Below are 25,614 nucleotides of genomic sequence, written 5' to 3'. Positions count from 1 at the left end.
ATTAGCCCAAGAGCGTGTTCCAAGTCATTCAGGAATATGGAAATATGAAAAAAAAGTGATTCAGAACATAAACATCTGTGGACTTTAACACACTGCAAAAACGGTTAACAAGCAGAATTCAGCAGAAGACTGAAGCCCTCATGAATCAGCATTGCCATATGTTAAACTCAGGTAACAGTATCATTCCATATTGCCCTTACTGCCCACACTTTGGCTTTGCTTTTTTAACACCCTCCACACCATGAACACAGAGAAGCGGAAACTSAAATGCTGCTGGCAGCAGCCCAGAGATGACGTAGGCAAAATGAAATGCAGATAGCTTTTTAATTCATAGGTTCAAACTGCAATTAAGACAAAGGCTTCTTCAAATCAGCCCCACTGAAAATACTGAGCCCCCCCAAAAGCCGTCCTGGCGCAGACAACACTGGCCAGCTTTGATGGTCATCTAGTCACAGGCTCAGGTTTGTTTCCTTTAATTTCAGGCACCGGCCTGATTCTAATCCCTTCTGAACTGCTTTCTGGAGCTGTTCCTATCTTACATATGGGATATTATGGAGGTTAAGCTCCTTAGTAAGGTGAGTCAGGTGCCTCAGGTTAGACGGGCTAGTGGGGCTGAAGAAGTCGCCTCACTCCTCCATAATGCTCAACTGCATTCGCGAAAACACCTCAAAAGCCCTGGGGGGTCTGTTCTGATTACAGGCACCCACAAGCCAGCTCCAAAACTACCCTCCCAAGGTTTAATATCCGCATTCACCCAGAAGCATTGATGGCAATGGTATCATTACACGAGGCTAACGAATGTGTTTGAGACGATAGAGCTCGTTTGTGCAAGAGGTTCACAAGCAACCGATGTTGCCGCAGACGAGGTTGCTCCTGCTCCTCCTTAGTGCTGAGCTAGCTGCCAGAGCAGAGGGGGATGTGTGAGGAGCAGCTGAGGGAGCTGGGATTATTTAGTTTGGAGATGTGGGTTGTTTAGTCAGGGGAGACCTAGTTGCTCTCTACAGCTACCTGAAAGGAGGGTGTAGTGAAGCGGAGGTCAACCTTTTCTCCAGAATAACTACAGACAGGACAAGAGGACACGGCCTCAAGTTGCACCAGGGAAGGTTCAGGATAGGTATTAGGAAGATTTTCTACATGGAAAGAGTGGTGAAGCTCTGGAGCAGGCTGCCCAGGGAAGTGGTGGAATCACCATCCCTGGCAGTGTTCAATGAACGTGTAGATGACGCGCTTGTGGACATATGGGTTATCAGGGATGGTGGTTTATGCCTGAACTTGGTCTGGAAGGTCTTTTCCAACCACGATTCCATGATTCCACATCCCCTAACTGGCCAAAGAAGGGCTCCATCAGTCACCCAGTTGCCACAGTGGGCTTGTGCCACAGGGATGCCCTCCCTGAGCTTCCTGCTTTTCCTCGCATGAGGAAACGAACGGGGAAAGGGCATTAATCCCTTAAACCGGGCAGGCCGTGGCAGAGGAGGCCAAGGGCACGACCGCCGGCTGCACAACGACGCCACAGAGACCCGCCGGTGACGGGCAGGGCGAGCGCCGGGTGCTCACGGAGCGTCCCCGTCCCCGGGCGCCGCCCCTGTCCCGTCCCGCCCTCCCGCCGCCGTTGGCCGCCGTTGGCCGCCGTTAGCGGCCGTTGGCGCCTGCGCGCGCGGCGCTTCCTGGTGCGCGCGGGGCGGCGGCGGCCCCGCGATGGCGGCGCTGCCGCTGTGGCTGCTGCTGTGGGGCTGCGCGCAGGCCGGGGCCGGGCTGGCCCAAGTCACCACCACCGCCTCTCCTGCGCCGCCGCCGCCGCGGGGTAAGGGGTGCGCGGGGCTGCCGCGCGCCGGGGTGGCGGCTCCCTCGGCGGAGGGCCGGGGGTGGCGGGTCTGGGTCGCGGCCCGCGTGCGGCGGGATCTGGCTGGGACCGGCACCTGCTTCTGCCCTCGCGTTGGGGAAGAGGGTCTGGCTCGGGGTGAGCAGCCCCCCCGGGGGCTCGTGTGGCCTCGTGTGCGCCGCTTACAGCCCGGGAGCTCGCGGAGCGCGGTTGGTAGCGCGATCCCGCGCGTTGGCCGCCGCTGACAGGAGCAGCAAGGGAGGCCCTCCTTAGGTCAGGGCATCTTGGTAAGGGAGGCCCTCGTTCGCTTASGGTATCTCACAGGACCTTGCAGTTTTCCAGCGTTCAGTTTGAGGAGCTCCATTTGCTTTCCAGAAAAGCCTGCACTTGGCAGGGAAACATCCAGCTCKGGGAGCCATCTGACTGGAGAGACAGAAGGGAGAGGGAAGCAGCTCTGCCAGTAGACTTCAGAGCGGGAATCATGAAGCCAGCGCTGTCCATGGCCCCGGGCTGCCGGTTCCCGGTGGTTCCGGGAGGCACGAGCCAAACCAGGCGGTTGTGTTGGGTGGCAACAGCCTAAGGATTTCCCAGAGAGGAACTCACAGAGCATTTTTATTGTCTAGTTTGGAAGTTTGCTCCTCACACAAAGTTGAGTCTTGATATGGAGAAGGATTGTGGTGTTTAAGATGTGGGTGGCACTTAAGTGGAGCAATAAAGAAGGTTTTGCCACATGACTATTATTCCGACTTTCTTATTATCTAAGGGCTAAACAGTTGGGGAAAAAGTAGAGGTGCACCTAACGATTATGAAATACCTTTGAATTGCCAAAATGCTGCTCTTGTGAAAGGAAAGAGGGAAGTTTTGTTGCTTCTGTGTTGCAGCATAGTTCTGCATAGGTTGCAGAACTATGTGTAGCCTGTTATTAAATGTTCTGTATGTCCAGCAAAGTTGGACTGCCGCAGGTAACACTACAAAGATGCATCTTTTGGGGCTTGAGGAAACACCTAGAAGAACAGAGTCCCTTTACTGGAGCAAAGCAAAGGCTGGGAGCTTGTGAGCACTTTCTCCAGGTGTGTCAGTGTTACCTTGGGAATGTGAGCAGAAAACAAATCGGTATAAACTAGTAATAAACATGAGTGTGGATGTTGAAAGGTTCCCGACTATTTCAGTTGTCAGGACTTTTCTTCAGTAGAACAGTAAGACCAATTAGAACATGTCACCGATGTCAAGGTTGGCAAGTAGTCTTCAGCATATGCTGACTGAGAAGATGTTTGAGAGCCCTGTCCTCTAAGAAATTGCTATAGGCTGTATACGCTTTTGTGCCCCAATACACTGAGGAGGGAAAGCTGATTTTAAACAAAATAATGTTGTAGTTTGTGCTATTTTAACTTAATTTTGGAGAAGGACAGACTTCTTCATGTATTTTGTGCAGTGTTACCCTGGGCCATGAGTACGTCTTCTAGAAACTGAGGTAATACAAATAGTGCCTTACAAATACTTAGTAATACTTCCTGTAGAGCTGAACAGTATGAACAGTAACAGCTCTTTCTGTTTTTCTTGTGAGAACAGACTCTTTATACAATGAAAACAGTCTCTGTGTAAGGTATTATACTGATGCAGCTATTTTGGTGAATATTATACTCCTTATCAAAATAATGCTCCTACTGTTCAGTAAACGCATCATGTAGGCATTAGGCATCATGTAGAGATTTTTTTTTTCTAATTTGTTTTGCTTATTTTAATTAGATAGTTGAAACAGATGTTTTGATTCAACGTGGAGGAAGGGATGCTCATGTTTGATGAGTATCCTTTAAAATACAGCATGCATACCACATAGTAGTACTATGGATTGGGKTTTTTTCCTGATAAAGAACTTGAAATATTAGGAGACTCTCAGCATTTTTTTTTATTTTTTTTTCCCCTCCTTTCCTCCTTTCTTCCACTTCCTTTTTTTTTCCTCCTGCTTCTGGAGAGAACATCACACTCAGAGATACTCATAACTGTTTGGAAGCTGAGTGACCCAGGGAAATGCACAGATCAAATTAAAACTTTTTTTTCTTTCATTCATGGTAATTTCATTCATGATAATGTCACACTTTTTGCGATGGGACATGAAGATGTTTAGGCCAGTGCTAATGCAGGTCAGTGGCAGATTTAAATTCTCCCCTGTTCAGTTTAACACATAGTAAAGCAGTGCTTGGTGTGMCAGGAAATTTTATTGACCTTTTTTATGAGTGTTAGATTTGAGGTTTATGTTCAAATTATATATATTAAAGTATTTTTTATTAAGCAACACTGTGTGGTGCTCATTTATTATAAGCCTAAAGAAATAATAGAATTCATATATCTTAAGTCCATTTTTTCAGATACCTACTGTTACAGGTTGTCTGCTATGCTTTTTCAGTCAGAAGGCAGTTAGAGCTGTGAAAAGCTTGTGAAACTTCCTCATGGGATAAGGATCTAATGAGCGTTAGATTGCTTCTTTTTACTGTGCCTGCATTGGTTGCTTGAAACGCAACTTAACCCAAAGTTTCAAGAAGTACTTGGTATATCTACATGTTTAGGACAGTACTTCTATAACTGATGGTTAGGAAGCTGCTTTGTTTACAAGTCATAAGTCTTTAATTTTAAGTATGGTATCTGCTTGTCCATATAGAATAATGCTATTTGAATTTTTCTGGGATTAAATTGAGAACTACTTTAAAGTTTTGCCCTCCTTCCCAAAATCTTGAACTTTTATTACTTGCATGTGAAGAGCAACAATTTTGATTTGTAAGTAAAGCTAAGRTGATAGGTATATACCTAAAGGAAGAGAAAAAGGCTAATTTTAGTATTGTGTTAACTGTTTGATATAACAGTTTGCCTCTTATAAATGCACGCAAGCTTATAGATACGTACCTAATAGAAGAAAAAACACTAATTTAGATACTGTGTTTGATGTTACTGAGTAAAAATAAATGTTATCTGTTTGTGTTTTGTTTTCCTAGCATGTTCAGATTTTTCCCAGAAGTCCTGTGAAGAATGTCTAAAAAATGTCTCGGTAGGTAAGATTTTAACCTCTTTTTTGACTGATGAGAACTTAGTAGTTTTTACATTTAGCAAGATACTCTCTGGATAAAATGCTTTGTATTTCCTCTGTTCAGAACAGATAAGCTAGAAAATGAAGTACATTCCAGATGCTTTTCTCTAGAGCTGCCTGTAGGGATGCAAGGTAACTGAGGCAGACTGACTCATGCTTGGTAGGTGCTTAGACTTGTCTGACTCCCTTTGGATACATCTGACCACAGGTGCTTAAGTTGACCAGCTTAGATGACTGACTCCGTAGTTAAGTGTCTTGATTTCCAGTGAGATTGCAAGTAAGGAAGGTGTTGACTTGGACTGCAGTTGGACTTGCTTTTCTATGCATTGCTGAAAATGTTTGTAGTTCCAAAGCAAGGGGAGGAGTAGCTGACCAAAAGCTGCCTCTCTTGCAGATTCTCTGCAACAGTGAGGAAAACTGCCACAGTGAAAGCACGAGGGAGAGGTGCCTGCTTGTCTCTGTTTCTGACTTTAGGTGTCAGTGCAAATAAATACTTCTGGGGTCTTTATATTACAAAAGTTAACATTTTGTAATATAATATAAATATAAACGYTTAACGTTACAAAAGTTAAGCTTTTTCACTAGGGAAAATTGAGAAAGTCTAGCTGTTTATGCTTGTGTCTTTGTTAGACATCTCTTGGCCTTTTTAAGACAAAAGGTAAAATATTAATTGCTTTGTACTGAGGTGGCTGCTTACTGTGTGCTGTTAGACTCTGTCGTAAACATAGCATTTGGAAAAGAACTCTTCATCTTCTGAAATGTAATGAAAGAAACACCAGTCATTAATTTAATTACCAGTGTGAGTCTACGGACGGCTTCTATAGCTATTTGATTCAGACAGAGACTGATGCTGCCAATGTATTAGGTCTGAGACTAGTTTATTAGCAGATCTACAAGTACAAATTTTCCTAACCTGAGGGCTTCACGTTCACTTGAGAGAAAATCCCTTTGGATGTGCTTGTGTGCTGAAGGCGTGAAGAGCTGTAGATGCATCATTCTGAGAAACTGTCAAACCACTGACAGCGTCCAGGCTAGCTCTGGTGACAGAAAGATGGATAATTCAGTGAAACTTCTGCAACATCGTTAGTGCTGACCTTGAAGAGATGAGTTTAGAGTTGTACTAAAAAAAAAGGACTTCAGAACAAAGCCATAGCATAGTGTAAGCAAAATAAAAGTGTAGGATTGCTGAAATCTTAACTGCTTCAATAGGAAAAGTTAGTGTCTTGTATTAGAGACAATATAAATGGAGGAGGTAGCAGAAAAAAAATAGATTAAAAAAATACAAAATAAATCCCCAAATATGTTGTTTAGCTCAGTCAAATAGACATAATCTAAGCAATGTGAATTCTAGTTAAAATTAGTCTGGTTTTTAGAGTAGCTATGTGTCTGTTTTCTGTTGTTTYTATCAAGTAATTCTGTGTAGTTGCTTTTCTGTAGGTAAGTGTATTGTTATTTATGTATCTTTTAAGTGTTATTTAATAACTAATTTTTGAAAAGTGGCTCTAATTTTTAGTATTAGGAATAAGTCAATTGAAAGATTTCTCTCTTGCTTTAACCTTTGCACTGATCAGTTACTCAGCATCTACTGCCCTTGAGGCAGCAACATTTTTGATAGTTACTTGAAGTTACTTTTTTTTTTTTTTTTGCTCCTGATGTCACTAGCAGTCTAGAATCATCCAGATTAAAGAGGTATCAGGAGGTCCTTTAGTCCAGCCTCATGCTGCAGACAGGGTCACTGTTAGCTTCTAGTCAAGTTTCACAAGGCTAATTTTTAGCCAAGCTCATATTAGTCTTAATTACTTTTGAGCAGTTGATTTTTATTATTAAATAAGTAAACCAAAAAAGTGTATTCTGCCCAACATCCTTGATTAAAATAAAGTCCTAGGGGAGTAGTTTTGTGCAAACTCTTGTTTGAAGAGTTTTTGTTCAAACTTGTTTGAACTCTCGATTGTTTCTGCTGAAGAGTCTTTGGGAAATATTTGTGATTCATACAGTCTGCCAGTTATAAAATATGAGTAAGTTATTCTTGTCTCTTCAGTTGTTTCAAGAGTGMAGAATCTAGGACAAAAAGTTTCCTTTTTATTTACTGTTTTCTAACCTTTTAGAGCAAGCTAATCAACTCTGCATAATTGTCACTGTTTCTCAGAGTCATGTTCCTGATAGTTTTGTTTTCAATCTGATAAACTAGTTACTCATTCAAAACCTCTTTACTATTCAACTCAACTGCTAAAGAAGTTTTGGATGGTGGTAAGAGGAACCCTTGRCAGAACAGGGTATTTCTTTTAAGATTCATTGTGGAAAGATCTCATCTAGGAATTAGGTGTTATCTAAAAATACCACGACTGACATTTAGTGATGACAAATTCTGTCTGTTGAAGGGGCTGTATTGTGGGACTGAATTTTAAACTATTTTCTGAAGATGTAACTTTTTCTTCTTACACAGTGCCTTTGGTGTTACACAAACAACACTTGCATCGACTACCCCGTAAGAAGTATTCTGCCATCATCTTCCTTATGTTCCCTCTCAAATGCTCGATGGGGAGTTTGCTGGAGTAGGTACTAATTTTACTTTTACTGTAGAAATATGTCAATATACTTGGGCCAAACKAAGACTTTTTTTTTTCTTTTTTTTCTATTACCTTTTCCTGAGAGTTTATTTTCAGGGGTAAGAGTTTATTTTCAGAGGTAAAGCAGGACTTATGATTTTAACCATGTTCTTGAAGCTTYTGGACCTGTGAAACACAGTCATAGAAAAATTGAAAAAGGTTCTTGATTTATAAGCAACTCAAATAGTTAGACTGAAGTGATGGCTTTAAGACACCTGCTGTTTGTTAGGATTCTTCTGATCAACTGAGGTGCAGGCTTTGAAAATCCCTGATGTTTCCTGTGTTTCCTGTGCTGTATGTGATTGCACAGGTTTTGCCTGTTTGTTAAACTGTATATCTGAGACTCCAGGCTGCTAAGGTCAGTGTCTAGTTGCTGAAGAAGGGCCTTTCTTACCTTTCTCGTTTCCTAGGCTGTGTATGTGCACGCTTCTAGAAACTGCCTGGCTCCCCAGTTTCCAGTCTGCTGTGGTGACAGCAGTGAACCAGTACCACAGGAATGGAACTGGCTGAAAATTCTTTACTACTGTTTTTGCTTCAGATCCTGAAAAAGCTGTGGATGCTGAAGGCTGTGCAGTTAAGGTTAAAAAGTGCATAGCGGCTCTGGAGATCGAGCACTGCCTCATTTCACTGTTTCTAGGTTTCCTTTTGCTTGCATTTCCTGCTGCAAAATACAGTGCAATGCATATGCAGCTATTGGGGTAAGATCTTTTTTAGAGCTATTTGTGGAATACTGTGCACCATTGTCAATTCTGCCTGGATGGGGGCAGAGAACAAACAAGACCTTGGAAAGGCTGTCGGTGGAGAAGACTGAGCTTGGCTGTCCTCCAGCAAAGCAAAGGCATGCAGTTGTCGGGTGTTTGTGCAGAAAGAGCAGGAGGCTGAAAGATAAAAGCAAGTGTAGGGGAACTGTCAATGACTCTGAAAGCTGGAAATTAGAAAAAACCCTGCTGCCTTCAAGAGCAGTGAGCTCCTGCAGTAGTCTTGTATAAGGGTAGTTTAGGTTTATAAAAATGCTGTGCAAGGGGATTGTGTGGAAGTTTATGAAAGCTGTTGCTTCATACAATCCCCGCAAAGGAGGGGACTAGATCGGAAAGTACAGGAGAACTTGAGCAGCTCTTTGTTCTTAGCAGATGTTCTCTCTGCTTTGGGCTCGCTGTTCTAAGAGAAAACTAGGAACTAAAAATCTAATCGTAAGAGTTTCACAGAAAAGGTACATTTTTAAGGAAGTTAGGCTTCCAATTTCATAGTTAATCCTGTGAATATGAACAGTTGTTCATATTAACGTATTGAACATATAACATTGACCATATGTTGCTATGAATATCTGTTCCTTTCTAAAAGGACCTTACTCTGCATCCTCCTGCAAAGTGGCAGAAGTGGCACTGGTGAAACAAAGGTGGACACTGCAGCCCTTGAAATTCAAAAAGATAACTGGCTCTCAGATACAATTTTTTAATTAAATATGGCATATTAGAAATTAACCATTAATCAATCATTTTAATGATTATGAATTATTTCTTTATCATTTATATAATTACATGCCACTTGACTGCATGTTGTCTCTTATCACATAACAATAAACCTCAGTAATTTTAATTGATAGTGGGCTTGTTGACCAGACCAGTAAAATATTGAAGGAGCAGTCATAAAGTTTTAGTGAAATGCAGTGTTTCTAAAGCTGAATTATGGAATGAAACACCTTGGATTAGGTGAATAAATAGTTGAATAGTGATAAAAATAGTGTTAATGCTACAACTTTTGGTTTTGGACAGAAATGGTAACATGTTTTTGTTGAGGTGTGATGTGAGAAGAGACAGTTCCTCCCTTCCCTTCTTCCCTCCTCACACTTTACATCATAATTTAAAATAGAAACATTGTGTATGTGTTGGGATTGGTGTGTGTGGGTATTTCCTGAATAGTTTAATAGTTTCATATTGTTCTTTGTTATGTCTTTTAAAATAGCTCTTTAAAGTTGCTGTAACTGCTTTGATGATATTATTCCCCTAGCTTTCTTCCCAAGCCTCATTCTTTTTCAGACTTTCAGTTTGTGTTTGTGTGAAGTTTGTTTATGTGTGCAGGTTTTTTTCTTTTTKGAATACTATCCTATCCCAGTTTATAGTTGCATGTATTGTTAAGATTACTAGCAAGCTTGCACCCATATATTCTGATCACTGTTTGGATGTAGAAAATGACTTGGGGAGTGTTAGTTTTATGCTGAGCTACTTCAATTCTTCTTCTCCCTTACAGTTGTAGTTGTGTGGTGCCAGGAAGAGCTGAGGAATAGTTAGACAGCTGGGGAGTGTGATACTGGGTTACACTCACTGCCACTGTCTCCTAACTGTATGCTCKTTAACTGCTTCTTGTAGAACTGAAAAAAACATGGTCTTAGGAGGGAAAAAGTTAAATGGAAGATGAAGAGGTGCTGRTGCTGAGCCCTAACAAGCTGAATGTGCTCCTGTTTTTCAGTAAATTTTGAGGCTCTGCTTATCGCCATAGCCGTGGCCGCGGGACTCATCCTGGTGTCCCTTGCAGTCTGCTGCTGCTACTGCTGTTACTGCAGGAGGCGCCGCGCCAGGAGGTCAGTGCAAACATTGGTTTCCTTCCTCTAACTTTCCTTGCTACATGAAGTACTTGAACAGCCAGATAAATACTTGCTTCTCCTTATAGCAGAACAAATTTATTTCAAGCCAAGCTTGTGGTAAAGCTGAAGGGCCTGGCATGGGGAAGACGGTTAATATGGGACAATGTCCCACAGCCCTGGGACRTGTCCCATGCTTCAGACTTTGCTCCCGGTTCCAGCAGTCCCTCAGCATCTAAGTGAGGAACTGTCTCTGCCATTTCAACCAAATAACCTAGATGGAAGATGATACCTTTTCTATAAGATATTAAGGATGAGTGACTGACTTTCAAGCAAGGTAATTCTGCAGAAATCAAGTGTTCCTTCGTGCACTCACAGCTAGCTCTCTTCTTTTGTCTTGCAGTACTTCTCATAAATAAGATGTGACCATCTTTCTTTATCAGAAATAAAATACAATAGTGTTCTAAGTGACTGTTGCTCATTCATTTTGGAATTTAATGCAGTTGTACAGAAGCCAGTAGAATGTGTTGTAGCAGTGACTTCAAGAAGTGGAAAGATGATTTTAAACAGCACATACCTCTTCTTTTGGTAGGTTAGTGTACCACTCTGTGCTAGTGGAAGAACAGATGACTCCGTAGCTCTTTTCTGATAAGCCCTGGGGTCCTATAAAACTTACTYGGATTTTATACAAGATTTGCCAGCTACCCTCTTGAAGACCTGTGTCAGCCCCTGCGGCTGACATGCCAACAAATCTAGCTCAATCCTGTGGAAAAAAGACTTGTGCCAGACTTCCGTTTTAGTAGCTAAGTCATGAGTTCTGGAACATCTAATGCTAAAAACAGAGTGTTAGTTGAGAGTATTTTTCTGTGAGGACTCTGAAGGTGCCTCACTTGATCTTATGATACTTAGAGGATTTAAAAACCTTGTCAGAGTGAGGTTCAGCTGATTTCCAGAGGTTTCACAATTTATTACATGGAAGCCTGAGATATTACTGGCATTAAATCCACTGATTCTCAGCAGGAGTCCTTTTGCTTTGTACTTCCTCAGCTTTGGGACCTCCCGCTCCCTCTCCGTGTGTGTGTGTATATATATATATATATATATATATATATATATGTATATATATATGTATATATAAAATTTGAAGCGTGAAGTAAATGAGAGAAGGAAAACATACAGGAGTGTAGCATTAGATCTGTTTTACTGACTTTTCAAAAACTCGGGTGTAGCTTTGTTCCATCAAACCATTAATATTCTTTCCAGGAATTTAGAAGCTGAGGAATCTTAATGCTTAAGAAGCAAGCTCGTCTTATTTCCTTGAACACAGGGAGTAATTAGGAATATAAATCCTTATACTAGGGATGTAGCTGGGTTCTCTGACTTCATCTTAGGACTGGAATTCTAGGACTGTAAATGCACTGTTTTAGCTCATTATTTTTGTTGTGTCTTTGACCTTCCAAAGAATCTAATCACAGGCTTGAGAATACAAACTGTCCCTGAAACTGTGCTGAACATACTTTCTCTTGAACTTCTTCAGCTTGTCAAAATAAAAAAATAAAGATTAGTTCCAACCTTTCTGAATTTGAAGAAACGCTTAATGTCCTTGAAGTGTATAGAAATTAGAGGATAGTTAGTACTGATACAGTGGAGAAATACTTATTCTGAATCCTGTGCCATCAGTCCATTAATTTGGTAGTTTTAGATAGAAATGAATAAGGAAGGATTAGAAAAATTGTATATGAAATAATTAAAAAGAATCTGAATTATTAGGTTGTTCATAAAAATATGTTCAAACGCATGTGTGGCCTGATTACTCAGATGGAAAAGGTGAATTTGGTTGCCAGTTCTGTTCCCCAAGTTGATTGCCTATCTTTACATGCTGCAATTAACCACTGGATGTCACTCTTGTTTAAATTGCATGCTGGTGACTGCAGACGGGTGGCACTGTTGCTGCCCTGTTCTCTACAGGCAGGTGGGTTAAACTTGGTCCTGCCAAACATCTTCAGGCAGCGCGTTTGATTTTACACCCGTAGAAGGATGGCAGGTGTCCTTTCAGTGACTCTACAGAGCTGGAATTCCTTCTGTCTGAACCAAATCACAAATCATAAATACCCTTTGGCCTTTACTTTAGTGACCTCCAGTTCTTCTGTGGCATCCTTAATGGTTCGGTGAAGCTCAGCTTTCTCAAGGATAGGTCACAAAGCATTCCTAATGGCATCCCAGTGGTTGCCTGCTGTGATGTGCCTGAATGTATGCATGTATGTAATGCATACATTCAGTAGAGCATGTCTGCACATGCGCAGTGCAGATGTGCTCTGGAGGTCTAGCACTTGAGATTGAGTAGTGATGGTTATTGGAAAGATAAATTGTTCTGGCATCAGAGGTTCAGGTACCATCAATCTTCTTCCAAGAGGCACCAGCAGACTTACTTGCCTGTATGTGTGCAGTAGGCTTATACCAAAGAGGGTGAAGCAGCAGAACCTATAGAGAAAATGGTGGGTGGGAGATGTGATTTTTAGAACAGTTTTATCAAGTTTTATCAAACTGAAGCATCGGAAGTTCCACAGGAACTTAAGGAAGCATTTCTTCACTGTGAGGGTGACAAAGCACTGGAACAGGCTGCCCAGAGAGGTTGTGGAGTCTCCTTCTTTGGAGATCTTTAAAACCTGCTTGGATGCAGCCCTGTGCCACGTGCTSTAGGTGACCCTGYRTGAGCAGGGGGGTTGGACTCGATGACCTTTGAGGTCCCTTCCAACCTTGGGCATTCTGTGATTCTGTGATTCTAAGTCTGCAGCCTATTCCTGAGAGGCTGTAAATTGCCCTGTGGATGGCACATGGCTACAGCTAATGAAACATTCAAATACTATAAATATCAAATTTCAATTCTACAAATTATACTTATTCRGCAGCGTAATTTTTACATAGTTCTGAAGTCTGTGTATGAGGGCAGGCTGTAAATCTTTTCTGAAAATCAATTAAATGATTAAACCCTGTCTAGCACTGAGTTGTTTTTATTTCATGAGCTTTCATGTCTTCATTTTTCTAGCAGAGCAGAGGAAGAAGAGGAAAGACTGGCAAGAAATAAAGAAGAACGGAGGCTACAGTCTCTTCAGCGGTAAGTTTAGTCARTTTGATATCATGCTGCACAGTTCTTGGTAGTATGGAAGTATTCTGTCTTTCTGAGGAAAACTCAGAGGCTGGTGTTGTTATGGAGTTAGCCATAATGCTACTTAGTCTGTTTTTTAAAAAACGGGGCCCAGTGGGTTTGCAAACCCAGGTATTTTTCCATGAGTGAACACAGAGAGTCAGGTGCCTTAGACTGGTTGATATTCACTGATGTTCTCCCCCGAAAACTGATGCATTCCTGTGGCAGGGATTAATGCCAAGGTGAGGCAAGGAATTCAGAGATGTAAACTGCTTTTTAGATTCGCTTGGCAACCAGTTCTCATTCTTTTAAAACCTGTTTGGGAAAGGTGGAGAAGCTGATAGTGAGATAGTATTAGCTAGTATCATTAGCTAGTGAGGTGCTATTAGTTTCTGCATTAGAAATTTTGCTGAGGACATGGAGAACTCTTTTATGCCCATACAGTGTTTCTGCTGCATCATCTCTTGGCTCAGATCTGTAGATCTGTGATGTTTGCTTTTCCTGAAATACTGCTGCATGCAGTTCTCACAGCACTAGTCTTTCCTAGTAGTCATTGATAATTTTCTGTCCTCAGAAAAGCCATTGACCAAGTGAAAAAATCTTGAAGTTTATTCACAGGTATCCATCAGTCATTAGTGTCATGAGACTAACCATGCTGTATTGTGGGCAAACCACTCAAAAATCATTGCTCCGTGTTGTCCAGCTAACAGATGGGTATGATGTGCAGGTGTGGTGCTTTGCATCTAAGTGTTTGGGTTTTTTAAGTGTTCTAGCAGAGAAAGAAAACCAAAACCAAACTGACCTTGCAGAGAAGCCATAAGTGCTTATTTTAAAACAAACTATTTTAAAACAAAGAATCGCTTAGTGCTAATTCACAGTTCACTAATTTATCTTGAATATGAAGAGGATGGGGAAATGAAGGAAAGCAGTGTTTTATATTTAAAATGTAACATTTAATCTCAGCAAGAGTTTCCTGGTTTGATTAAACACCCAGGCCGGCAGTTGTGTTAGCAATCAAATAGTTGATATTTTAGAYTGCAGAATGTTCTGCCGTTCCTCTGTCTTTCCCAAACTGCTGAAAAGTACCACAGAGTTGCTTTGCAAACTAAACACAAATAAACTGTTTTGCATCTTTTTCCTCTCCTGATCTACTGCAGTGTCTCTTTGCAGGTATTTGAATTTTATGAGTGCAAGTCCCACACTTTGCATACCGATATTTGCATTATGATTTTTATTATCTTCTCAGAAAACTTTTGTGTGGTGGTTATTGTCATCTGTTAACTCTTATATGTGACCTTTCAAAAAGACATAGTAAAATGTCCTCTAATAATTTTGCTGATACTATGGATGCTTCCAGAGTCAATATGAAACATTCTTTCCCTGATAAGCCACACTGGAGTGAATTGATAGGATTGATTGATAAGATTAATTGGTTTCTTCTGAAGTCCCAATCAGGATGCTTGTTTTTCTTCCCCCAAAGGTCTCAACAAGCTGAGTCCCTCATTGTCTGGTTTTGTCACTGGTATTGCCTAACAAGAGTATATTACCTTTAGAAAGCACAGCAAAGAGGCATAAATTTCAATATCATTCAGACGTGACATGTAGCTGTACTTGTTATTCACCCGAGCTAGACAGAATTGTCAGTCTGACCAGGTTACTTGTGTTTGAAAACTGCATTGGTCAGGCTAACAGYAGCAATAACAGGGACATGCAAAAGCAAAGTGGTCTTAATGTAAAGAGAAGGAATCCTGCAAAGAATATCGACGTTTGTTGTATGTCAAATCCCTGTGCCTTGTGCAGAAACTTACRTCCTTATTATTTTACTGCCTTATCTGCTAAAATCAGGGCTTAGCTGTGTTTTTCCTAARGCAAAGGCTTGTAAGCAGAGGGCATAACTTCATGCCATAACCTTTCTGCTGGTTCACAGGTTCTTTGCCCAGTTAAGCTGTACCCATGCAGGAAACGTGATGCTCCCTGCTTGCAGGGCTCGCTGTGCGCACGTGGTATACAGCACGTCCTGCACAGGCAACRTGTGGGTAGCAAAGACTCGGGCCATTCCTGCATTAACCTGGGAATTRGGATCCCTGGGAGCAGACTGCCATTCCAGAGCTTAGTACAGCTGCCTGCTTTCCTAGGGTGCTTCAGATCAGAGTGTCTGTGGATCAGATGAACTGCTCTGGTGGCAGGAGAAGGCTTAGAGCAGCCCTGGCCATTTCCTGTGTTCTTTTATGTGCCTGTTATGTGGCTTGGGAGGGATTTGTAGGGTCGTATCCTACTGCCAGTGCTGGGAATAGACCTCTTCTGGTGGCCCAAGTGCCCTGCTCTTTCACCACTTGCTTCTGATGAGTCCTTAGGAGGCCAAATTGCTGGTAGTCAACAAGCCATTGATGCAACAAGCCATTTTTGGCCAGCACACCACAGGGAAGCACCATATTGTGCTGTGTGGGCTTTCCTTTTTGCTGAGGGAAGAACCTACTCTTTCCAATGGCTTAGCCATTGGAAAACATGTTTCTTTTCCCATATGATGTCTAGTAATACAAGAGAACTTGAAATTAATGGAAATGGCATTTGTTTCATGGGCTGTGAATAAGTTTGTCTCTAAATAGGGATCTATAAACAAACTATAGATTTTTTTTTAAAGAATCATAGATATGATTTTCTAAAAGAAAATATTTTAATGAAGTTCCARCTGCAGCTGCAGTATGGGATGTTTGACTTGGCATCAATGTCTAGTCTGTTTTTCACCCCTTTTATAGCTGCCCCTCTTTTTAATGTTTCGTGGCACTTGGCCTTCATTTTTTCCCACCRGTCATGTAAAGACATCCAGACCCCATTTTTCAAGAGGTTATGTGATGGCTAAGGCTAAGTTGTACTGGCTGTGTTTAAGACCCATCTGATGTACTTAGCCCTATGACACAGGTTATGGGCCTCTTGCAGAGATACCCTTGAGAGAATGGGAGTTGTTCAAGTCACGACTGGATTTAGCATCTTCCAGTCTGCAAGTGTGAGGAGCAAGGGCAATCTGGGTACACTCTGTAAAGTTTTTCACATAATTTCTGAAAACAACTGGATAGTTATTCAGRTAAGTAGACATTCAGATGGAAGGAAATAGGCACAGGAATGTTGCTGTGTCTCTTATTAGCTGGGCTCTTCTGTGGGATACAGCTACTTCATGTGTTGCTGTTGAGAGCAGTTCGCTGCRGAAGCAGAACAGGGCTTGGCCTGAGCTTCACCTTCATTCCCGTTGTTTGTCATTAGTAAACCCTCAAAACCATCAAGGAAGCCCAAGCTGCRGAAGTGTAATTAATGCAAGTTTCAATCCCTGGCATTTTTTAGCTTTTCAGCCACACATTGAATGTCTGTATTGTAAGCCTAAAGATGAAGCAGTTGTGTTTAAAATTCATTTTTCTGCGGATGCTGAGGGAAGGGTGACCTTGGAATACCTTGGTAGCGGTTGGAATGAAGCTGGACAGCGGTTGGAATGAAGCTGTTCCCCCATTACCCGAAGGAAGAGACRAGCAGTCATTCACTGACAAGGTTGAAAGCCCCTGATGAAGAAGTGTTTGGGTTTATAATGGAGGGCAGGAGGGGAAGGAAATTGGATTTTGGTTCCTAACTGAAAAATGTTTCAGGGAGTTTGGTATTTTATTGCATAAATCTCAGTTCTTGATTTGATTTCATGTCATCTCTAACATAAAAAATCAGTGCTTAAAGAGTGCCTCGACTAGTGACTTCTTCTGAACCCTTGTTTAATTCTTTACAGCTACAAATACAGGGTGTATGATATATCTTAGTACTATACACAGTATATCAAGTACTGTCTTGATTTAGAGCAGTGGAGGCAACTCAATTTGAGAGCCAAAAATTTAGGATACAGAAAGATGAATAGCAGTAGTGTTAAGAAACAGAGACAAAATCAGAACATCGTATAATGATATTAATTGATCTTAATATAAGATGTTAACTGTTCAGCAAGGCACCTTTAGCTTATTATTTRTTGGCTGCCTACTTGAAATTGTGTTTAGGTCTTCTCTGTTGATGTGGGGCTAAGTTTTATTTACTGTATGCTGAGTTAGTCGTGGGCACTGTTATATAGTACTGGCTACCTGTCAGKCTCTGAATGCCTCATAGGTACTAATGGTTTTATCCTCCTGATATTTAAGCAATGGAAGAAACTTGGGAAGGGGGTGGGGGGCATACTTGTTTTCAGTAGTTCAGGGAGGTATCCTAAGGTGTCTCTGAGATTTAAGGTCTCACAGCCCTGTTTTCTTGTTGTTTGTGTGTGTGTTTCCTCTCCTTCCTTCCSCTCCTGCCACACTTGGTGCTTGTTGTGTTGAGGGCAGAGTCAGGTTGACTAGTGACCTACTGAGGCTTCAGCTCTCGGGGACTTCTGGCAGGGAAAGGCCAGTTCAGCCCTTCAGTTCTGTAGGAAAAAGGGTAATTGCTTTAGAGGACACAGGATCCGATKAGCTGCAGGGATTGTTTGGAGGTGGAATATGCATAGGGCAGATGGGATCTGTGGTGAATTAAGCTGTCAGCTCATAACAGCTTTCTGCTGAATATGTGCAAATTAGAACTGGGAAAGTCACAACTCATCTAATTGGGTTGAATTTTGATAGAGACAGGTTGGTGTGGGTTTTTTTTTTTTTTTTTTTTTTTTTGATAGGGCAATAAATAGCTTAGGAGAATGTTCCTTTGCTCCTTTGCCATGTTTTTTTCCTGATAATAAAGATCCAGGAGCATCCTAGTGAAACAGATTTGTGGGAGCTTTTTTGTTGTTCATCAACAAAGCAAAATATATGTTCCAACTGCTGTGATGAAGGGAGTTATTTCTAGAAATGATGGAATGATTTCCATTTAACCTGCTTTCATTTTTTCTCCTCTTTTTGCAGAGAACTGAGGCACATTATTTTCAAAGCTGACTTTTACACTTACAATTCCCTTGGCAAAGAATTAGGGAATTTTCTGTTACTGCACCTTACATATAGACAAATACCTGTGTGCATKTGTGTTTATACACATATATATCTAGGTACTTTACCTTGATATAGAAAAGCCAACATATTTATTTTTGCTTGTAAATATACCCTACTCAGTGACCCAGTTGATTAATGAGGAATTATAGGGAGTCTCAGAGGTAGAATTCATAACTGATAAATATGTCTTGGAAATTCTTAATTGCATACTGATTAAAAAAATGTTGTCTGACTGATGTAATTACCATATTTTGCTTACAGCTCAAAATAATTTGAATCGTCTTYTGATGCCATTTTTTCTTTGTTGTAGGAAACATGAGAGAAAAATGAAACATGATGAAATACGCAGGAAGTATGGTACGTAGTAATCTTGGTTCATTAATCAGTATCTAGATGAATTCTTCTTTCCCTTGTCCTAATTATTATTAAAATTCACAGCAGAAACAAGCTCCTCTGTGAGGAGCAGAACTAATCAATCACTCTTTCCTACTGATGAGAGTCTCCTGTGAGCAGAATACCTGCTCTCATCACTGGTGTGCCCTGCATTTCCTGCAGTGTTACCTCTCCCCCGGGCGAGAGACAAGGTCCTAGGTGGTGTTTGCAGGGGCATTAAATATATTTAATAAGATAAATACTTCCTTCCGTCTCTCTGTAAGCATGAGCATGGCTTTCTATTTGTATTCCCCTAAATAGGCCCTCTGATTTTTTTCAGAAAACTTGTAGGACCGTAAATATCTGTCGGATTTGAACTTGATAAAACAATTTGGTTGAAATTGGCTAGTTGAATCATGCTTGTTTAAGGAGGACAGAGTGACTAGCAGCTAGGGAACTTTAAATCGGGCTGAAATCAAAGATAGACCTTTGGCAGCCTAACTTAGGATATACACATACATATATATGTGTGTGTGTATATATATATATATATATATTTAATGGACCTGTGATACAGTAGGGAAGTCATGCTGTTATGACTGTAGGGCCTGATTTACTGCATCGTAGGCTCTCATTATCTCTGCTTGTCAGTCTCAAGTTTTATTTTGTTTTGTTCAGAAGGTTAATAGCACTGTGCGTTCAGGGGCTGATAGGCTAAAACTATGCTGCAGGTTTTTAATACAAATGGACTAATGTCAGAGAAGGTGGTGATGGATCTGAACAGTTGCTGAAAATGGTTACTTTTCAGTGTTMTGTAAAATTCATTACAAAAAGTTGGGATTGCCTTCGTGAGTCTGCAGTGTGCCCTCGTGCTGTAAGGGTGATACAGGTGCACTCTGTAGGAGACTCTCTGCCTGGGGAACATTTGCAATAATGCACTGCTTTGAGATGGAGGACAAAATCAGTGTGTGCCTTGAGCAGGAGGAGGAAGAATGCTGTAGGAATTGAAAGTACGTTTGGTTAAATATTGAACTTCAATCCTGCAATATTTTGTAGCATTATAGCCTGGTTGTAAGTTGTGTTTGAGCCAAGCAGTTGAGAATAATCCATATTTAAAAGGGAAAAGCATAGAACAACATGCACCTTTCGTTTGTTGCTTCTTAGAAAAGGCCTTGCAGTCAATGCTGATGAATTTGAAGCATTAGGATAGATCTGGTGAAAGAACCTGGACATTTAAGATGTGGCTCTGTCTCCACAATAATGTGCCCCTCTCTGTACAGGTACCCACATAACTGCTCATCTTCACCCAGCGCAGGGCACGAGAATCAAACTGGGTCCTGAAGCTAGGACTTCTGTGTAGGATATCAAAGCACTGCGCTGCAGCAGAGTAGCATTTAAAAATGCTGCCTTCATGGTTATAATCTGCAGGTGAAACTAGATGCATGTTAGGGTCAGTTAATTAAGTCAGTGACTTAATGAAGAACAAGTTCATAATGGTCGTTGTGTTAATGGAAGGTCTGCTCTGCCTTAGAGGGAGTCAAGCGCTTCACGTAGTTATGTTTTGCAGGGCAGTTATCACACAAAAATCATATTTCAACAATCRGACTCAAACTTCGTTAGCAAATTTCTGTGTGCAGATTTGCTGCTTGCAAAGYTGACTTTTTGACAGCTTTGCCCTATTGTGTATAGCATAGAATAATTTATGCTATGAGATGTCCTGATTTGAGACCTGGATTCTCATATTCATCATTTGTCCCTAAAGAGGAACCTGAATAGTATATGAATAGTTGGCAGATATGGGAAGGATGTATAAAACTGAAGAAAAATGAAAGAAATATAAAAAACAATACACATAAATTCAGAAATCCACAAAACCATTAATTTACTGCAAATCTATCTTATAGTCTGATAATATGCAGAGAAGTACCTATTAAATTAGTTCAGGGAGACTGAGTAAGAATTCAAGAGGTCTTCTGATAGCTTTGGCTTCTCTCTCTTCGTTTTCCCTGTCTAGTAAATACATATGTTAGCATATTAAACGCAGCCTAATGAAAATGACTGTGAATAATTATGGAAACACTAGATTATTTTGCACAGTTTTTCATTGCAGAGTGGATTCACTGTTAAGTGGGAGTGCCTGAGTGGCAGAATGACAGTGACTTTGTTAACCTGACTCTGTAGATTAAGATGATCATGCCTGAAATTTCAGTGTTTGCCTGGCTTGAAGGGAATGCTTTTTCCCATTTCATCCCCCAGCTTTCCTTATTCCATTTAAATGGTAATTACACATTTATAATGCATTGCAGGTGTCACTTTAGCCACAATCCCTTGGGAGCACTGGAAGCAATAGAGAGCTTTAGGAGCCAGGAGTATTCACTTTGAATTGTTTCTTTGTTGCAAAATTTGATAGTATTTTTCGATTGCTCTTAGATATGAATGCAGAATGATTACRCAAATTATATGTTGACTGTTAGAAAATTTTAAAGTGGAATTCAGGCGATTTTGCAGCTTGTGTAGCATACAAAGGAGATGCAACCTAATTGCTGCTGCATTTGCTGCTATTGTGCATTTGGTTTAGCATTAGCAAGAAGCTGCTTTGGCCTTTATGTGCTTTAGCATTTTGCTTGATACTACTGGAAGTGGAATGTGTCTCCATTTTTACAAAATTATTGTGTTTCATGATTTTGGKCTTCCAAACCACTTGCTTCAAATCTACAAAGCTTCTCATAGCTAATTTAATGACACTGAACCCCTATTTCCTTTATTTTACATATGACATTAATTTKATATGTAGGATTTTATCACAGCAAWTAATCCTTCTGCTCAGGAGAGAGGCTTCCTAACCTCGACCTTCTCTAGAGTTCTTAATGCAGGGCAGACAAATGTTGTCTTGCTGCCCACCTAAACTATAGTCTGCTGTGTGTTAAGCATAGAGTTATTAATTGGGGGAGTTGAAAGYAAGAGGAAGGGTGTAATTAGAGGTGAAGATCTGCAGCGTCCCACTTTGGTTCCATTCTTACAGTATATGCAGCCTTTCATATTTCATTTGTTAGTTCTACCTTGGGGCCACACTGCTGAACCATGAGGATCAGGTCTGCATGGCTGAGAGCCTGTGCTGTTAGCATGGTGTGTAGCATGAATGTATTTGAAAGGGGTATTAAGAGACCTCATTACTTCATATTGATTAATGAAAGATTCTTGTCCATTATACCTTTCAATTTTTCCATTTTTTCCTTAAATATAGGTAAGTATATGTTAGATTTTAACCTCATTTTTCTCACATATTTAGATACCAATCTCAGTATGAAAATAAAGAACTGTGCTCCCATTCTTTTTGTGCCTCTCTCTGCACGTGCCCATGCAGGACAGAGGCACCATGTTCAGTGAGAGCTGCTCCCTGTCTCCCACTCTTAATGGGATAACATCCTTGGAGGGCTGAAGATAAAGGTTTAAACACTGGATGTAGATTGGAGAGCAAGAGTAAGAACAAGGCTTAGCAGACCTTGTGACTTTTGTGGTTATGTGTGATTTGGGAAAGGGACGTTCCTCTTGGAATGTCGTTGTCTTTTGTCATCAGGAACCAAAGGTCTGAGCTTTTGGTTCCACTATTAGGCAGTAAATCAGAGCGCTGAACTTGAAATTAAATTGTAACAATAATAATGTGACACTAATAATGCCTAATGGGTGGAAATTCATTCCATTAGTTCATTGCTAAACCTTATAGCTCAGTGAAACTAAGCCAGTATTAATGAGAATAACATTTGTAGTAACAGTGCAAATGACACGTTCATATGGAGTAAGAGGGCTCATTGCTTGAGGCAGCTCGTGGTGCGGGGAGGGATSTGCAGGTAAATAAGCACAGCAGAGAAGTTTCCCAACTCCAGCCTGAGATTGGCACTGCTGGATGCAAAACAGCCCCTGAATSGAGTCTGAACTGCTTAAGCTGTCAGCAGCAGAGCCCAGGGTTGGGCTGTGCTCGTTTCAGAGCTATACGTGTCAGATGGGCGTTTCAAACGAATTATATGAAAGGCAGATAATAAGCACTTACCAGGCTCCATAAAGAGAAATATGTGAGCTAAATAAAATCAGGTGCCTATAATTCTGTGTGTGTGTGTGTGTGGGGGGATGTCAGTGCCCTTTCAGCAAGAAAGTAACTTTTTCATGGTTGTGCTTTTTGTCTGTGAAACTCAGCTACAATGGGGAACATTTTTGATTACCATAAGGCATTTTTAATGGCGCCTTCAAAGAATCTTGTTTCAAAATAAAAGCTATACATAAATGCCAAAGTTAGTTTTGCCATAGATSTTATGCCACCTCTCTGTACTTTGTGCCACCTCTCTCTACTTTGGAGTTTGAAGTTTTGGCCTTTGGAGTTCCAAGAGGAATTTATTGCAGAGCTGGTTGTCATAAAATATTTTAATATTTTAATTTCTAATATTGTTGCTAATTTTCTGTGAATATTGTATAGATTTTTTTTTAAAGTATTGTAAAGGTAGGAAATACAAAAGTGCTGCAGAAAAAATACACAGTTCTCTTTAATAAAATATATCGATCCATAGATCTTAACTTTATGAGTGTATTAAAATTATCTACAGAATTATTAAGATGTCTGMGGAGAGATCATAATGTTGTTCTGGAAGTATTTTTGTGTATTAGCTTACTTGTCAGAGTAGTCTGCAGATATATGACACTTGTTTTAAACAAATGAAAGGTGTGATTAGAGCCACACAAAAAAAGTAGTAACTCAAAATRTTGTGGATAATTCCTGACAGCGCTGTCAGCCTTTATTGCATAAAGGTTTAAAACATACGTGTATATTTWATTATTTTGCATATTATATGTTGTCTGCTTGTGGCGCTGCCACCTTCTGAGCTGCAGACAGGAGAGTTGGAGCTCAGCATCTAAGCGTGGGGGCACACGGGAACGAAGGGTGCTGTGGAAAGACCTAATGGGGCTTCCTAGCGAGCTTTGGGTGACTGGCCCCGTCTTTGAGCGTTTGTGCAGTGGCTTCTTGGCGCTCTCCTCTYGCCATCCCCTAAGCAGAAGAGCTGGGGAAGAGACCACACCAYAGCACACCAAAGCTGGCACGGAAGGTAGCAGATCCTCTCTGTTCCTCCCCAACAGGAGCTCTGCCTCTGGGCTCCACGGGGCTCCTCTGCTTTCAGGGGGCCCCAGCCCGGCGCCGCTTGGCCACGGGGTTTGAAGCCTCTCGGAGCGCCCTGCACCGCTTCCCCACGGGCTTTGTGCAGAGCTCGAGTAGAATTAGGGCAGAATCACAGCACCTTAGGTATTAACGGGAGAACTCCGCTTTATAAACTGGCTGGTCTGCCTCTGCCTTTCCTGAGCTATCTCTGTACCCAGACTGTCTTGTGAGCTTTGCTGTCTAAGTACRTTTTGCAGGGTGCACTGCACAAATGAAAAGTGTTTTCTCCTCGCAGTCTTTCACAGAGCAATATGTTGCTCCCTGCTCAATGGTGAAATACCCATTTGTGATTTTAGTTTGAGGAATGAGTGCTGAAGGACACTTCCAACTTACTGTACTTGAGCTTCTGGCTAACTGAGCAGGTTTTGTAAGACAAGAACTGCCTTTTGAATCTGTTATACAGACTGGCCATGTTTCTAGGCTACCTAGTTTCATAGACTACCTGTGTTGCTGCTGGTAAACAAAAAACAACAAAAAGAAGATAGAAATGAACCTGTTTTATTTTACAGGTCTTCTCCAGGATTCTGATAATCCCTACAGCAGATTGGAGAATGAGTAAAGCTGACAGCCTTCTAACAGAGCTCTGATTGCAGACTACAGGAAGACTATTTTTTGCTTTCTTTTGCCCTTTGGGTTTGTTTCCCTTCACCAAAGATTGATTGTTTTTATCCGGTTATACACCTGAGTGGATGAAGACTTCCTTGAAATACTTGTTTGCATTTTATTTCCTTCTGTAGAGCTAATTTCTTATAAGTGCTTATGGGTAGTAAAATGTTTGTTAATTATGTTGATGTTTAAGTGTGAAATGTTACCTTTTCACTTTTTAAAGCTGTCTTTTTGTCTGATGTAAATTGCTTATATTTGTGATCATGTATTTGAATTTCTTCTGAACTGCCATTTGAAAACAGTTGTTGCTACTGTTCCTAAATAAAGATTTCTTTTTTTCCTACCCTGTCTATTTTGTAAAACGACTGGCAACAAGGAAGCAAAGCTGCATGCAGCAGAAGCAGCTGATGTTGGTGCTGGCAGGAAACGGACACATTCCTGTGGAGAACTCTTGGATGAGGATTGCTTTGTTTTCCCTTGAAAAAGATTTTGAAGATATGTAATGTGTGAGGGCTGGGGAGGGAGGAAGGTATCTGTTAATACAGACTTTGATGCAGATGTTAATAATATATATGACTATTTTTTCTTCACACCTGTGGTATATTCAGCAATTTAGCAAAACTTCATTTTGAAATATGTAGAAATTTTGACTAGTTATATATGTCTAATTTTGAGAAGATGCACCTGGATGTGTGAACACTTTGTAAGCCTAGTCTTTTCATTTAAAAAAAAAAGTTTCTTAACAGAATCAGTAAGAAATGTGGATTTTCTTAACCTTGCATTTTTGTGGCTTTTTTGTTTGTTTTGTTGTTTTTGTACTGTATGTTCCCTCGATCTTTCTTTTCATAGAAAATGTTCCAGTGAGTATTTTTACCATCTTACTGATTTGACGACCAAGWGAAGAGCTGTTGTTCCTTGTGATTCTGCACATTTACTTTCCCCTGCTATATCCATTAAAGAAATTTTACAGTATTGAAGATCTTCATATGCTGTTTTTTCAGCGTTCCTAAAATGGAACACTTTCAGATCTTTTCGGCTCTGTTGTTCTTGACTAATTTGGTGCAAGTTTGAGAAGAGGTTTTTTTTTTTTTTTTTTTTTCTTTCACTCGCTTTCTGATAAAAGAAGAAAATCCAAGCACACTATGAGTGCCGCAGGAGTTGTGCCTGTGGGCATGGAGGTGAATTGCCCTTCTTTCCAGTTTCAAAGAATCTGCCTGAAGTTCAACT

General features: G+C 40.9%; 1 protein-coding gene across 1 annotated transcript; it reads left to right on the top strand.

Annotated features, from left to right (window-relative positions):
* Positions 1 to 1,716: 1,716 nt before the first annotated feature.
* LOC112947318 (pituitary tumor-transforming gene 1 protein-interacting protein-like) lies at positions 1,717 to 25,329 on the top strand (the record flags this gene model as incomplete). The annotated part of the gene is made up of 7 exons (XM_026039374.1): positions 1,717 to 1,804; positions 4,810 to 4,862; positions 7,345 to 7,453; positions 9,974 to 10,085; positions 13,132 to 13,200; positions 18,517 to 18,563; positions 24,291 to 25,329. Coding segments are annotated over 7 exons (528 nt in total), but the record flags the coding sequence as incomplete, so codon positions are not given.
* Positions 25,330 to 25,614: the final 285 nt, after the last annotated feature.

This window comes from Nothoprocta perdicaria, unplaced genomic scaffold (assembly GCF_003342845.1).
Source record: "Nothoprocta perdicaria isolate Ctin4 unplaced genomic scaffold, notPer1 scaffold_23, whole genome shotgun sequence".
Taxonomy (NCBI): domain Eukaryota; kingdom Metazoa; phylum Chordata; class Aves; order Tinamiformes; family Tinamidae; genus Nothoprocta; species Nothoprocta perdicaria.
Note: the sequence above shows the minus strand (reverse complement) of the source record. Positions and strands in the feature narration are given on the sequence as shown.